This window comes from Anarhichas minor, unplaced genomic scaffold, assembly GCF_050575085.1.
Source record: "Anarhichas minor isolate MPS153535 unplaced genomic scaffold, ASM5057508v1 ptg000014l, whole genome shotgun sequence".
Taxonomy (NCBI): domain Eukaryota; kingdom Metazoa; phylum Chordata; class Actinopteri; order Perciformes; family Anarhichadidae; genus Anarhichas; species Anarhichas minor.
This window is the reverse complement of record NW_027466460.1, coordinates 1722445-1739244: the sequence shown is the minus strand read 5'-3', so window position 1 is coordinate 1739244 and position 16800 is coordinate 1722445. Positions and strand designations below refer to the sequence as shown.

The 16800-nt window shown below is 39.6% G+C and overlaps 1 protein-coding gene across 1 annotated transcript in view; it reads right to left on the bottom strand.

Annotated features, from left to right (window-relative positions):
- Positions 1-8844: 8844 nt before the first annotated feature.
- sorcs3a (sortilin related VPS10 domain containing receptor 3a) overlaps positions 8845-16800 on the bottom strand; it is a 204646-nt gene continuing 196690 nt past the window's right edge. Inside the window, exons 23-27 of the mRNA XM_076091868.1 lie at positions 15776-15907; positions 15575-15674; positions 12229-12334; positions 11269-11429; positions 8845-8903 (exon numbers count right to left, since the gene is read on the bottom strand). Of these exons, the coding sequence (XP_075947983.1) occupies positions 8845-8903; positions 11269-11429; positions 12229-12334; positions 15575-15674; positions 15776-15907 (558 nt within the window). The remainder of the gene's footprint in view (positions 8904-11268; positions 11430-12228; positions 12335-15574; positions 15675-15775; positions 15908-16800) is intronic.

Here is a 16800-nt window from a genome sequence, read left to right as displayed (position 1 = left end):
ACTCTCAAACCAGTCCTGTGCCAAACAACACATCTCCCATACGCTTAGTCAGGAGTTTCAAAAAATTGCTAAAACTCACAGATTTACTGATGTGTACGTTAGTGTTACACCCACTGAGCCACCCTGCACAGGTAGTAATTTGCATTCCTCTAAATCAGGGGTCGGCAACCCGCGGCTCCGGAGCTGCATGCGGCTTTTCAGCCCCTCTGTCCCCGAGTCTACATCCACACTAATACGTTTTCGTTTAAAAGTTTTGTTTTAACAAACAAAAAACGATCTCCGTCCACACAGCGTTTCAGCATTGTTTTCGAATATCACGTGACTATTCACGTACACTGGGCGTGCGGGTAGTAATAAAGTAGTCTTTAAGAATGAATGGTCTTGCTCTCTCACACATCAAATCTACTTTAAAATGAACACTAACACATAAAAGTTTACTAGATTATGGGTCCATAAATGTGGTCAACACACGTCCCTCAGTCATGTTGTCCTACTGGAGAGCAATTACTGTTTTGTCCCTTGTACATTTTATCTGCAGACTTCACAATAGTTGTGCAGAACAAAATAAGCATTAGACAGGAAAGTCCTCCGTTTTGTGTCCATCGTCCTCAAAGCCGCTAACCGTGACTTCAGACGGCCTCTCCGTAGGGCTGATAACGCCCCTGGACACACCGCTCGCTAATCGCTCCAATAACAGCTGCTTCCTCCGCTGAAATGCAGACTTTAACTGGACAACAGCTGCTAATAAAGACAACAAGGTCAGCAACACCTGTAATCAGTTGTCCATGTTAAATTAACCTGGTAGTCGATCGATAATCAAGGCTGTTGTTGTTTGGCAATTACCAGAGTTCGTTGAAAGTTACTGCTCCACCTGAGAAGACTATAAGCATATGTCAATCTATTACGAATGTCGAACTATCTTTTTAAAGAGAAAGTACAACAGGCATTTCGACATGATACGCTTGGGCTTCGCCATGGCATCTTGGTATCGCGAGCAAGGCACTCTTTAGCCTTCAACTAGCTCCAATGTAAACCCACCTACATCAGCATTAGAAGCTAAGAGTAACGTAGTATAAAAAATAACTTTTTTTTTTTGTTTTGCTGGTGGACTCGTGGGCCACATAAAATGACGTGGCGGGCCGGATTCGGCCCGCGGGCCTTGAGTTTGACACGTGTGAACTAAAGGGTGAAGATGGGTGCTGTCTCACTGAAAAATTAGGTTTTATTTACTTCCCATTATTTATTGTAATGTATTCATATCTCACTGTTTTTTGCTAGCATTTCCCTCCGTCCATTCATTCATGTTATTTGCACATGTTGATCTATTGAGCCACAGTTGGAGAAAATCTTAAAATCTGTGTTACAAAACATTGGGGATACAAGTCAAAGCGTATCCATGCTGTTTCCAAAGTCAGCTTGTGCAGCTGAATATAAATGTGTAAATCTATAGTCTCTCCTGATCTGACATCCGTTCTACTGATCAGTAATAAAGTGTAAAAAAATCCAACCGTGCAGAAACTGTAATATTGTCAGTGGAAACCAACTTTAACCTGTTTTTTCCACATTAGGCTTGCACTGCGCTTCTGTCCTCCACCTGACATGCAAGTTATCGGTAACCTGCACCAAGGGTTAGAGTATGTGTTCAGGATTCTAAGAGCCCTGTAATACATTGTATCAGACTCCCAAGGTGAAAGGGAGCAACAGGGGCCCAAGATTAAGTCAAGCCACAGTATAATGAGGCTGCTCTAAGACTTCCCCGGTGAACAAAGACAAATGGCTTTTGTTTGTGCCAGCTTTGCTATTTTTAATTGATAACTTCAATAATTCCTTTTCATGTCCGAGTCTCATCTGCCACAGCCAGAGAAAACTGAAAAAAGTGGAATAAACTGTAATTGAGGGAAGCTTTTATGAAGCGACAGGGTATTTTCATACTCTAGTGGAAGTAATCCTAAGCAGGGAGAGCAGTGATGGTGGATCTGAGACGACAATGCTGTTCTCACTCTGGAGAAAAGTCTTTCATTGAGCACAACAAATATCTCTCCTCCAATCATTTTGCTCCTCACTGAATGGACATTTGCATACAGGATTCTTGTGCAGGGGCCATCAAATCATAGATTTGACTTCTCGGGGACAAGACCATCACTCTGGTGGTAATTGAAGTCCCAATTAATAATGGCTGTAACTGCTCCATCGCCCTCAGATATATCATGTCTGTTTCTACAAGGTCAAAGCCATCCCATGTAGGCTGGCCCAATTCTTATCAACACCTGACCCGAACCCTCAAGTGTAGTGATCGGCCCACTGCAGCAAATAAGTGAAGCATTCCAAGGCAGGATATAGCACATGCATAATCTGTAAACATAACATTGACATATTATCTATGAACTTATGAAGTTTATGTGGTAAAATATTGACAAATGATGAATATGTTGCATTTCTTTGGAGTCATGTTTGTGGTCACCTGAGGAATCATATTCACTCTCGTTTTAGCTCTTTTTTGGTCATCCAATTTCTAAGAAAAATGTCTGGCTCTTTATGTTGCTAAATATGTCCATCAGCTCTTTGCTAATTTCAGAATGATAATTGTGTCTTCTGTTTGATAATGGCCAGGTAGAGCACAGTGTTTTCAGAGTTTTTTTTTATTGATATCAACAGCTGCCTGCTTCTGCTGGATATTGGGTTGATATGAACAGACTGAACCAAAAGAAGCACCTAAAAACGTTCAAGGTCTTTTCCCAAGTTGAATCCATGGTGGGGGAGGCTTTATTGCGTCTTGTTTTTCATCTACAGTTGACATTTGTATCCCCAGATGTAAAGTACTGTATCGTTTTTTTTTCTTCATGACAAAGGAGCTATTTATTTCTCTATTTTTTTCTTGATAATTTAATAGCAATATAATTACTGAGTCTTGTCAAAAACACTCTCAATATGGGCGACCCGAAAGACGAGTGGTTTGGGTGCATACCACATTGGCGCAAATGCCCTGAACAGAGTCTTTGGATCGGGTCTGTGTCTATAATTCAAATTAATTCATCCTTTATCTTAAATTCTGTTTTTCCTCTGAACTGTCAGCATTGCTAGTGACTGTGGCCTGTACAAATATTTATATCAAAATTATACATGTCACGAAATACTGTGCACTGCAATCGGTTCGCTGTTTAACATCATGTAGACAAGGCAGCATTGCTATGTGAGCTCGTTAAAGCTGGCATTATCAATATCATCAATAACCTCATATATAACAATGTATCAAATGATAAAAAAAACAAAACAATGTGAGAGGGGTTGCTCATAATGTTTCCTGACAAGGTCATCATAACAACTTCAAAGGTAATATGTCAATGTTGTATGCAAACTTTGCCCTTCAAGTGGCCAAAAAAAGGCAGTTTAAGAGCCTGTGTTCACACAGCGTTTGTTTCTGAGCGCCAGCGGAGAGAGCGTATGCGGCCGCCGGGAGACAAAGCACTCCACTCAACGACTTCTTTTCTGAGTGCTCCACCTTTTTTCTGCGGCAGCTCCGAGCGCTTCTTGTTGAAAATCTCTAAAGCTTTCAGAAAAGTGCTGGTGACGTCACTGTAGAGAATGGAAAATAAGCTTGTTTTGGCCATTTCTGTCTGTCCTGAGCTTTATATGTCAGACAGACAATATCATAACAAAGAGAGAGAAGCCCATTAGTGGGAGCAGATTGGTTGAGCGGACACTGAATGTTGCTGTTGAGTGTACGATTTAATCAACGTACGCCTTGTCTCAAAGGAAGCGTCAAGGGGATCGTCCTTCTTGCTCTAACGTTACGGCTGTCAGATTGAGCGGTGACAACCTTATCCATACTAAGTATGAGGTCAAGCATCTTGGTTGGTGCTCATGGTTATTAAAAACAATGTCAAACAAATAGATAATAGCCCAAATAGATTATAAAAGAAGTGATGCATCGGTGGTTAGACCGGTTGTTGTCGGATGAAATACTGGGTGCTTCCCAGCACCCTGCCAGAAAAAGACAATATATGGACTTGTACTTAAATAACGTAAAACCAGAAAGCGCTTTTACACTACATGTCATTCACTCATTCACACACCAATGGCACAGCTTTCGGAAGCAATTTGGGATTAAGGAGACAAGGACACATCGACATGGACTAGAGGAGCCAGGGATCGAACCGCCGATCTTCTGAGCCACAGTCGTGTATATAGAACTTTAACATCATATTATAATCAAGAGGTTGGCTTTGTAGAAACCCCAAATTACTAACCAACATTATTTTTTATCAAGAAACTTTCCTTTCCTCTTATAAGTCCTAATAACAAATTCCACACATTTGAAGGACACGCATGTGGAAGGAAAATGCCATCTTCCTATTGCATGAAGCTCACAGAATAATAGTTAGTTCACAAGTGAAAATATCTCATTTTCAATCTTCTTCTCATTCCATTTATTTTCTCTCTCTGTGTCTCAGTGATTTGAGAGTGTTGTGGTTTTTAGAGTAAAGTTTTATTTTATATCGTGTGGCTAATTGTTGCAGTTTTGTCACTTGTTTCTATCAGTCATGACTTTGTACCCATCAAAGTACAGTCATTGCGGCGGTATGGGAACACGGCAACAGGGAAAAAAACAAGCTAACTCTTTAGCCAGATTATTTAAATCCAACTGAAAATGTTAGCATTGTAGGTTTCTGTTCACTTAGCAATATTCTTATGCACTTGCCCATCATCTTGATAATGCTAAAAATAGGGAAAACGGCTAAAGACACATGTTCATTTTGACCTTTCTTTAAACCGAGTCACTGTATGTTATGTGAGAGCTGACATAATGGCACAGGGTTTTGGTTGCAGCTTTGGGTCTATGAGTGGAGGAGGAGCAGGAAGACAGCTTCCATACTGTAGATTGGTGGTGGGGCTTTGAGTCATCAGCCGAGCATCATCTTCTTTGCACCCTTCAGTTCACAGAAATGTCACGACCCAGAGAACAAATGCGTTGATGTACAAAAATACATTTATTTGAAACAATTTCAAAATGACAGTTTCCTTACCATAGAAATATTGAAATAAAGATGAAACAGAACATTACTGATGATGCATGCATTGTCGATTTTTGTGCACTGAAGAACATCGCTATGCCTTCTGAAATATGACCAAAGCAAGAAACTCTTACAATTTTCAAGTATGGATCCCCACGAAAAGTATAATACAGTATAATGTGGCATTTAAGATACCAGACCAGGCAGCAATTTCCAGTGATCAAAGTGGTGATTGAATGAACAATGAGGAAATCACCCAACATGTATAAATGTATTTTGCTGGGGACAGTTCCAATAATTCTGAGCAGATGTGAAGTACAACATTTTTACTAGCTATTCCCCACTTTCTTTTCAGACTTTTACAGAGTTCCAAATTCTTGCCCAGCTACAGCTGCTACAAAGCATTAAGGCCTGGCTATGAACCAGTCGAGTCCTCGTACATTCTTTACAATATCAAAGGGTCCAAGAGGGGGAAAAAAGAAGAAACAACAAGTATGATTTGAGTAGCACTAAGCACAAACTTTTTGATAGTTATTTTACTGTTTCTCCAAATACAGGTTTGTTAATAAGAATCAGAACAAAGTGAAAATCCAAAACACTTTGCTCATGACAGTTGAAAACAACAAACAAAGCTATAAAACAATCTTTCTTTAATGTGTATTCTGTCTGCAGTAACAAGGCTTGGCATGGCTGTTCGGCTTGAGATGAGAACTCTGTTTGAGGTAATGCATGTGTGATGTGACAGCCTATAACTTTGTGCAGTGTTCCCCTGTCCCTCTCGCTTCTCCTGCAAGTGCTGTTTACTTGAGCTGAGCATTGTGGGAAAGCTCTGCATGGAGCATCCTCTGCTCAGCTGTCCAGCTTCCTTTTGATTATCATCATGCTGGATACCAGGAGGCCGACGGGAGACAACCCGCAGCCACTCAGCTTTTGTAGTCCTGGAGAACACAGCGCTGATGGACGGTTTTATGCTGGGAAAACGATACTCCCTCATTTCAAACTAACCGCAAAGCAGTGAGTCAAGTGTGGGGCTTTTAAAAGAAGCCTGTTGGCACCAGGTCGAGTGGATTCATTACCAGCGAGATTGTACTGTGTATAATCTGTTTGTACACTTACGGGAAAATTCAAAAAGGATTGCACGGCTTTTGAGGCCAATAAACCTGTGCAAAGAAGATAGAAAGAAAGCTTGTAATTCTCAAAGCACCTGCCGAGGGTGAAATGTTTCCCTCACTGTGCTGCCAAGCAAACAGCGTCTCGGTGCTCCTGTGATATTTTTCAATGAGGTAATATGCAGATATTTAGCATAAAATCTACCCCTTTCTAATCAAATGAGACTTATTGCAGAAAAATTCCAATTCAATAAAATCCGCGCTGATAGCCACGTGCAGTTACACTGAAATGATTAGTGCACTGAGGGGTGAATTCACAAAGAATGGATTGCGGCCGCTGACAGTGCATTATTTGCAACCACTATCTGCCCTGACTATAGGTCCGATTCACTAAAGATAGTGACCTAATCATATTGCTGCACAAATATAATTTGCATGTGATTGCAATCACCCACGTGGTAAAGTAGAAATGGGCTTAAAGCCAATGCGTCAGTTGTGACGGGTGACAGTCTGAGCCAGGAATGCATCAAACGGTGCACAGATACGCCTCTGCGCTGCAGAACACTGTTGCAGGTGGGTGATGCGTCATTAATGAGAAAAATAATAATTACATTCTCTTATTTTAAGAGTTTTTTGAGACAACTTCTGAGTTTGTTCAATACATGCAGCGATCCCTAATTGTGTGGGTCAGGTGTGTCATGAACACTAAATAAATAAAGCTCCCCAAATAATTAATGAAGTTACGCTGCTGTGCTTCGTGCATAGATGCGCACAGCATCTCTCAATTTTTGCTGCCATGGGATCGCTGAAGGTAATTAATAAACTCAAAAAATGTCTCAAAATTAGAGAATATAATTCATATTTTCCTCATTAATGTGGTATCATTTCCTCCACCCGCATATACTGTATGTGCTCTGCGGCGCAGAGGCGTAAATGGGCACGACGAAGGGAGAGAAGTTAAATGAGTCCAACCAGAGCCCAGTCTATATGGCCTCACAACCGACTCTTTGGCCCCAGCACATTAATACTTTGCCACATCGATAATTGGAATCAGATGCAAAAAAAACAGGTTAATTGCACTAAGCTGCAAAACTTTTTGTTTTATTTGTGCTGTAATAACTTTACGTCAATATCTTAGTGACTCAGACCTTGAGTTAGGGCAGATAGAGGTTGTAAGTGACGGGGAATTTATGGTTATCAGTGGCCACAATCCTCTTTGTGCATTTTATTAGATGTTTAAATGAATACAAATGTTACAGTCTTCATATTTAGAGACACTATTCAAGTTTTAGTTTATTCTTATTTTCAAATGAACAGAAATAGCTATCAAATGTAAACAGTCCTCAAGCTGCATGGAGCACCCTGTGCAGGACCAAGTGAGAATCACTGCACTGATGGGTTCATTCCAACTCACTGTTGTATCCATGTAGGGACAAAATAAGGAGCTATTTGTGATATTCTATATTCAATATAACATGAGCAATGTTCAAATATTTATACTCTGTAGGTTTTCCGAGAGATGGATTTCAAAAGCGGCAGGTGTAACCTTAAACAAGTGCAAGTATTCATAAATAACTGAAAGATTCATATTTGTATTAAGATTGGTATTTTGCCAAACAGAAACCTGCTGCTATTTTAGAGGTTGTACACATAACCGTTATTATCACCATTTATTTTTTGGAATGAATGTCATCATGGTTCTCCCATCACTTGAATATTGTGAATTTGATCACTGGCAGCCACAATACATATTTATAATAACTGATACAGCTTTTGCTCTGGGGCTAAATCAGAACTACCAGAGCCAATGGAAAGTAACGTTTGTTCCAGGTAGGTTTAAAAACTGTCATCTGTGTAAACATGTCTGAATATCGATTGTATATTCCTAATGCAAATATAAATATATTGAATATGTTGATCTTATGCATTTCACTCTCAAGGAAATGGTGGGAAGTTGGATATGTTTTAAGCCAACACAGTTCTACCCGTATCAACATACGAACCCTTTTCTACTAGATACGTATCGCCCGACAGTAACGAGAGCAATACTGAAGTCTCGGCAAAGTCGATCTGGCTCTTCTGATGAATGATTAGAAAATAACTATTTACAACACTTGCTTATCTACAACACAGAAACTGTGTCCTCAATAAGACCATGCACAAGTCAAGGACCTTAGCAAAAACAAAATTGATTTTTGACTTTTTAACACACTTTAAAAAACAACAACAGACCATTGTCAGATCCTCTGTCGTCGCCATGGTACTCAGACTACGAGCATATAGAAAGTAATAATATATACATTTAACAGAACAGATGATAATATTGTACATTTGGATAATATTCCCTGTTTGATTGAAGACTGAGACATTATAGTCTTTATATAGGCAGAAATGACTTTCAAAGCAAACTCCTTCGGAAATGTACATAACTCTTCATAGGTTTTGATGAAAGATATTTCAGTCTGCACGTGAATGTCGTTGTGTAGCTTACATCCACACAACTGTATACATTGTTTGCCAGTAATTACAATGATCTCATTGTGTAACTTGACATTTGCTGCATGGATGTTGTTGAACGAGGCATCCGTGCACGTCTGTATAAATGAGGTCCCTTAGAAAACTATTAACATCAGCTGTGTTGAGAATTACAAAACAGAAAAAGAGAACCCCCCCCCCCCCGACACTGTAATACTTTGCTCTGTACATAAACTGTTGCTCCGACTTTACACGCTAGTACAGTTTGGAATCTCCCTTGTGCTCTCGCAGGCATTTCCAACTCCTCCTGAGCAGACATGGATGAAAGCAAAGAAGAAAAACAAGCCAAGAACAAAGATAGTTAGTTGTGTGTTGGCACTGTGACGCCCCTAACATGAATAGATTCTTTGACATTGACACCTCATGTTAATTACTGAAATGTTCTTTTATCAAAGGCTGTGAGGCTGTGAAATAGCATGGAAGTACAAAAGTGGGCCATTACTAAGATGTGCCTTTTTATTATGACACCTTTTTAAAAAGCTTTCACACACCAGGGTCATGACGGATGAATGAAACAAAATGAAATGGTGAAATACTCGCCTGCGGATATTATATGTCTATGGCTTTTATTGCGAAAGGTTAAGAATAGGAGGAGTGGATCTGGTCTTGTCAAAGTTAAAAGGAGTAATAAAGTTTGCCGTCTCGGTTCATAATACAGAGCCTTCAATTTTCTTTAAATTGAAATATGTATTGCAACTCAACCCGTGATTGGTTGATGCCTCATTTGGTGGTGCAAAAAACATTGTTTTGAAAATAATTTAGTTTGTCCAGTAATATTTGCATATGACAAAAACAACAGTTGAAAAAAATACTTTGACATCCAAATGCCCCCGGTGTGTAAAGGCCTGTTGGACACACACAGACACGCAAAAGGAATAACTTATGAAATGTATTAACTATATGAGACAAGTAAGAAGCTGCTAATATTTATGGCTTAAATTAATGAACATAATCAATGCCACAGATTAATGGGGAACTCCACTGATTTTACACATATGTCATTAGAGGTTGATGATGTCATCAGGGTTATATCGGCTTGGGTTTGGACAACATGAATTTGTAAGAAAAGCGTGACGAACTGGGTGTTGAATTTGAAAGTTGTGGCTTTTGCCAGGCAGGTAGGGTCTAATGAAAGCCATTGTTGAGATGCATTATGGGAAATGTAGTGCCTAGTGTAATAGGGATAGCTCTCCTCTTCTGCACTGATTAGGACCATTCCTTCCAAAATATTTTTCCCCTGACTTTTTGGAAGTGCAATATAAAAGCACTGGAGTACCCTTTTAATGTATTGTTCCTACAAATAGTTATTGTTTTCATTATCAAATTATTTTCTTGATTTATCAATAGATTGTTTGGACTATAAAATCTTAGAAAATACAGAGAAATGCTGGTTCCCAAGTTGACATCTAAATGTAAAAACTCCATCGGGTACCTTTCACTTTGAAATATACGAATGCTACCTGCAGAGTGTGGAACAGTTCAACACAAGCTTCTTTTCTACTGACATTTTTAAATCTTGTCTTCCTTAAGCTTGTGAGAACAAATTCGTTAAATCATTCACATGATTGTTTCTTTTCTATTCAGTTTTTCCAGTGTATGTTTTCAAACTATTATTAAAATTATATTCGGAGTACCGTATTTGTTTACCTTCTTAGTATAGCAGTCCAGTCACCGTTTATTATTACATTCTATTCAGTATGAGCCACAACCTCCTGTACCATCAGGTCAAGCTGCTGCAGGATTCCATAACTGGCTACTACTACGACTACTATGTGGAGGATTACAGCTCGTATGCAAAACGTAACAATGGATATTTCACTAAATGAAAATATTCAGCTGGAAATAAAGCAAAATACTGATGATCTTGGTGCTTGAGGGTTCACCACCGTGCAAGACATGTTTCAGTTGTTAGATATTCTGAATTTGAACACATGGAATCAGAATCAGCTATTTTTGAGCTAAATGAGGAACTGCACTTGCCAGATGACCTGTACTGCTTTATGTTGGAAAAGCTGCACGCTCTGTGCATCATGTAAGGTCAGAGTAAGCAGCATTCGGTCAATTTAATAATGTTTTCTTCTTCGTTCTGGACTGAAATATTATTTTTAAATAAGTCATATTTGGACCAAAGAGTTAAGTTATTAAGGCCACGGTCTCTGTGCTCCTGCTGGCTTATTGAATCATGAGGCCGCATGCTTAAAGATGTTGGTTTTATTAATTATTCATTGTTCTCAGTACTGCAAGCCTTGCTGGAATCTATCCTTCACTATGTTAAAACCCAACCAGGACTGTCTCTACTGCTGCCTCTGCTTTCCTCCTCTCTTTACAATTAACAATGCTGGAAGGTGATTCAGGTGGCGACTCTGTTTAAAACATTATTCATATTCAATTGCTAAATTGATGCCTGGGGGGTGAATCTGCACACATTTATTTTTGCCTATTCTGACTTTAACTCTAAAACCATCTTCAAATTTAAAAAAAGCAAATGCCCCGTATGAGCCCAGAGCAAAATCCCTTTCAAGGAGCAGTCTTTACAATGAACAGTAACGTCAGCCAGTAAACGTTTTGATTCCATACATCATTTCACCGATGGATGATAGCTCTTCACTTACGTTTGACCCTGGCATCCAGTTCTTTCTCCATGAGTTCTTTGGATGTGGAGAACTCACTCAGAGTGATTTTAGGCGTGCTGTCGCCCTGGCCCACCGAGCCAATCATCTCCTGCTCTTTCTCCTGGTTCACCTCAGCATATATGTTGATCCAAGGTATTTTTCTAAAGATTTACAAAAGAACGGATAACAAATGAGCCTCAAGAAAATGTTAGAATCCATCTAGTGGCTACATTTTTCATATTTTTCTTTTCTGAGAATGAAAGAAAAATATATATGTATACATATTCTTTTAAGGCATTATTTTCACAACTCAAACTAAATGAGTTTAAGACGACAAACCTGTTAAAACCAACATTTCTCTACCAACTTCAAAGACTACTCAACTTTCAAAGTCATATCTTAGTAACTAATCTATACGCAAATTAAAGTCAAATTTGTATCTTTTCCCATGCATTTGTTATAGTTAATATACATCTTTATTTAGTCACTATCCAATTTATTTCCAATTACTATTCATTTTGGTTATTAATTGCTCTGTTTTGTCAACTGTGAGATTTCTTGAAAAATGCATGCTCTTTAGACTAATGGAAAAAAATTCATATCCATAATTAATGACAGCTTTTCCATTTCCCTGCAACTCTGCAAGAGAATCATTTTGAGTATGAATAATTTATTCAGCAAATAACAGCCTAGGCACAGCAACTGCATATTAAACCATTTGATGGTCGTTTTCTCCGCATTTTATCACTGATTGCTGTGTGTGAGCCTCATGCATCGGAATCCTGCTAGAAGTCAGTCTACAACCTCGAGGGGGACTTGTCGAATCAAATACCAAAACATGACTGATTGATTGGTCCAGACTGTGCTCATCTGGCATCATCAATAATGGACAGTATGGTAATATATATATATACTAGCGGTCTAAGTCCAGCAGGTGGAAGTAATCATACAGGTGGGTACCTCTTGAATTTGTAGATAAGGAACACTGCTAGGCCCAGGAACACCACCGAGAGGAGCATCAGCATGGCGGAGCTGCTGTGTCTGGGGTTAGAGTCCACCAACGGTGCTGTGGGAGCGGGAGAGAGGACAGGAATGATTCTGCTATCATTACACTTGCTTTCAATGTTGTTGTCTGCCTTTTTGCTTGTTTTTAATATTTTACCTCAACCTGCCCAGACTAGCTATTTGGGTAAATGTGATGTGAATGGATGTAGGCCTACATTGTCCCTGATGATACGTTAAGTATGTGAGTGAGTAAGTGAAGTTAAGATGTTGAAAGCCGTTATATAATCATTCCCCTGTATGGACAATTTGTTAGTTATTTGGGAACAACAGTTGGAAGAGCAGTGTAATTAATTTACTGATAAATAGACACGGTTTTACATAATAAGTTGTTAATGTGCACTCAAGAAAATGAGAAAGATTGCAATTTGTATGTTGATAGAAACTGATGACAAGTAAATGTTTTAAACACCATACATATTGTTATGCTAAACTGCCTCAGCACTTATTAGTATATTAGTATGTATACATCAAGTCAAGTAAAATAAATTAAGCAATATAAATCAATGTATAACTGAAAATATAAGGGTTTATTAAAACAGTGTTCAATATTTTTCTTTTGTTTTTGAGTTTATCATGAGGCTATATCTGGTCTATTTACATCAAAATGATATGGTGGTATTTAAAGGTCACCTAATGTTTCCAGTAACTGTGTTTCCATTCTATTGGCAAGCACATTTTAGCAAAATAATAAAAATAAATATACATTTGGTACATTTCCATCAACTGGTTTGGAGTGGATAAACTCGCCTTTGCTAAGCGTAGCTTGGTCAGAAGGGGGGCGCTATAGGATACGTACGCATGGCTGCAATCTGCCAGTAAACAGAGTAGAAGAAGTAGATGTTGCGAACTAGAAACAAAACAAGTCGCCATGGCCATCTTACTAGAGAAAAATGGAGGAGGCATTGGCCATGTTTCATGCTGTCTGGAGACTAAGAAAGGTATTCACGCGTTATGGGGATATTCGGAAAGACGCCAACAGCTGATCAGTCATGTGAATTGAATGTTCATTACATCACAACTCCATAATCCATAAAGAGTGAATTCACAAAGAATGGATTGCTGCCGCTGATAGCAGGTGCAAATGATGCACAGTTCATGCTGCTATCTGCCCACGCACAAGGTCCGATTGGCAAAAGATATTGAGTAAATGCAATCAAACACGCACATGAAGTTTTGCAGCTGAGGGCAATATGCCCTTTCTTGTACCTATTTGCAATTATCCATGTGGCAAAGTGTAAATGCGCCTGAGGCCACTGTGTCTGATGTGAGTCAGTCTGAGACAGGGTTAGGTGCTTTGAATTACAGTTTCCTTTTTTCTTATTTGAACAGGTTTAGCGGGTGCAAAAGCCATACAATCCTTTATTAAATCAGCCCCAAAATATTTCACTAATATTTCAATATATTTAAAATCCTGCATTGTGTACATCCATGTTTGCTAGCTTGCCGTCTTCTTCTTCACTACCTGTGCGGGCGCATTTGCTATGCTTCTTTGCTTGTTACTGCCACCTTATTTTGAGTAGTGGAACACCTGTGAAACAGGTGGCATGGATGTGTATTGTGAATGTACAGTACAAAAAAAGAAGAAATAAACTGGATGTAAATAAGATCCACATGTTTCTGTGGTAATTGGACATGTTGATGGAGACAATTATGGGCGGCCGTGGCTCATTGGGTAGAGAGGGTCGTCCGGCAACTGCAGCCCACTGCTCCCTGTATATGGAACTAATTTCCCGTTGCGGGATGAATAAAGTATTATAAAATAAAATAAAAAACATTGCTCCATTGGACTACTCTTTGTGAAAAACTCCAGAGTATCATAAATCTGGACTCTTTATGTATTTTCTACACGTATATACAGTAATATACTAATAAGTGCTTAGGCAGTTTAGCATCAGTTCCCATCAACATACAAATTGCAATCTTTCTCATTTTCTTGAGTGCACATTAACAACTAATTATGTAAAACCCGTGTCTATCAGTAAATGAATTACACTGCTCTTCCATGTGTGTGTGTGTGTGTGTGTGTGTGTGTGTGTATATATATGATGATGATAATGGCTTATGAGATGATGCACTTATCTTTAGAATCTCCTCAATTGTCATAAGTTGTGTTAGTATGAAATTGCTGGTTCTATTGCTGGACAAAGAAGATGACAGCTGCAGGTAATTCTTATAATTCAGGTGGATTTGAAATGGTTAAATGCACTTATATTCACCTCAAACAAGAAGCCAACCCAACGAGCACTGACTTTGATTAAGTGCTCTAAGACATCCACCTTAAATTATTATCATTATTTTGAAGAGTGCATTCATTTCTGTCTTTGGAGGGAAATCACATAGCATTCTCCGATGTTTCCGTGCTAGTCCCGAGCCCTTCGGCTCAGAGACAGTGGTGCGTATGCTGCTGACCTTTCTCAAGCAGCTTGAAGGCTTTTTAGACCTTTTCTTGGGAGGTGAAATATAAAGAGGGATCCAGCTGGGTACACCTCCAATGTCATTAGAGTGCAGCACACCACAGAATGTCACAGAGCAGCACATGCCAGGCTGTTAATACCTAGCACTTTGAGCTACAAACAACGCATGGCTGTGTGCCTCTAGAGACTGTGTGCCTAATGAAACCGGCCAAGCAATGATACAGTGTAAGTATATCTGTCCAGCAGTGGAACGCAGGAGTTGTTGAGGACTACCAATAACAATAAAGAAAGTAGAGCTGTCCAGACCAGCCACGTTTTTTTACAATCAATGTGCCGCCATGAATCCAGCATCGATTTGATACTTAAAACAGTGTGAAGTTTTTCGAATGTCGACCAACCTCCCCAGTATTAAAAAGGACTGACTCGCAATTTTGTTTCTGCCCTTAAATTGTACAGTGTTCTTTCTCAAGGACTAAATAATCAACATAATTATACTCCGTGGAACACCCAAGTTGTGGTTGGATGGTGATTCAAGAAATAGAACAGATGTTCAGCTTTTGATGGCAGTCATAAAAGATCGTCTCAAGGAGCTCCACTTGAAATCAAACCCCCTCCCATGTGTCTTTGTGCCTGGAAAGGAGGCACACTGACAGGAATTTTAAGTGGTGGACCAAAGAAAAACTCTTGTTGTCATAACATGGTTATTACAGTTCAAAATGAACAACAGTACACGATGGGGCCTTATTGAAAGTGCCTGTGCAAGTTCAATTGTTATGGTTAATAACTTAATGGAAGTATTGAAAGCAGCGAGAGCAAATGTTTCTTACCCAGTGTTAACTGTGTGTTGTACACAATCACCCTTACACCAGGCTTGAGCTCGAACTCCACCAGATTTTGGTTCAGCGCGCTTACAATTATATCGGACACCTGTTAAACACATACAACATGGTGTTTGACAGGCAAAGAGCGATCTATTTGATAGCATTTCAACAATTCAGAATGTAAAATTGAATCCTTGTCACCCATACCTGCTCAAGCCCCTCCTCACTCTTTTTCTTGCCCTCTGATTGGTTCTTGTGAGGTAACAGGAAGAGCTCAGCAGCTGTTGGAACTCCTGGGAACACGGCTACCAAGAGCTGCTCCTCTGGGAAATCAGACACCTGTGACAAGGCAGAAAAAATGACCTTTGACGGTAATTATTACAAATAGCTTCATCAATTAAAAATGCGTGGCTTTGCTCTGTGCCAATGAAGTCATATGATTACATCAGTTAAGTCAGCCAACTCACCTGGAGTGGATTGTTTTGAGCATGAGATACTTGTACTGCATTTGTACTGCGTGCAAAAGGAAGCACAACAGGGAGTGGGGAGTCACAAATGATAGCGTCCCTTCTAGAGGAACGTCAACTCACTACACTGCCAAAATCAAAAGGGCGAGTTGGATATATGTTGCATTAGGATGCCTATGCCCTGTGAGTGTAGCGGTAGATATGAGTTGACTGTATAAACTTGCTCTTAGGCTTCTTTTCATTTGGTGTGTGGTTTGGTGCGGCAGCAAAACAGGCTAAAGTGTTTCCCACACTTCCATGTCCCAGTGGTAGACAGAGGAACTACAGACTGCTACTAGAGTCCTTTGGTAGAAGTGAGGCGCAATGCCGCTCAAATATTCCTTACATTTCCAACAGCAAAAATGACATCCCAAAATCTGAGAGCAGAGGATGCTATGGACGAGGATTTTTAACATCAACTGATGGAGCTCAAATTGCCCTCCGATGCCAACAGAAACAGATTCATTCTGCTGTAATGAATGTCAGCGTGGGCAGTTTTTTGTTGGATGCTGTCGCCGGTGACAACCCAGAGAAGGTGAGCCGTGTCTGCCTAACTATGCATGAAGGTTTTCCTCCTCACTTAGACAGAGGTGCGCTTAGAGACCTTCTTCAGGATTCTGAAGATACTCTGTAAAAGACAACAGGGCGATTTTAACACGATGTTTGTCTTTGTATTTTATAATTTAATAGTCTGCCTCCGAAGAAGGTGTGAAAGCTGCCAACGAG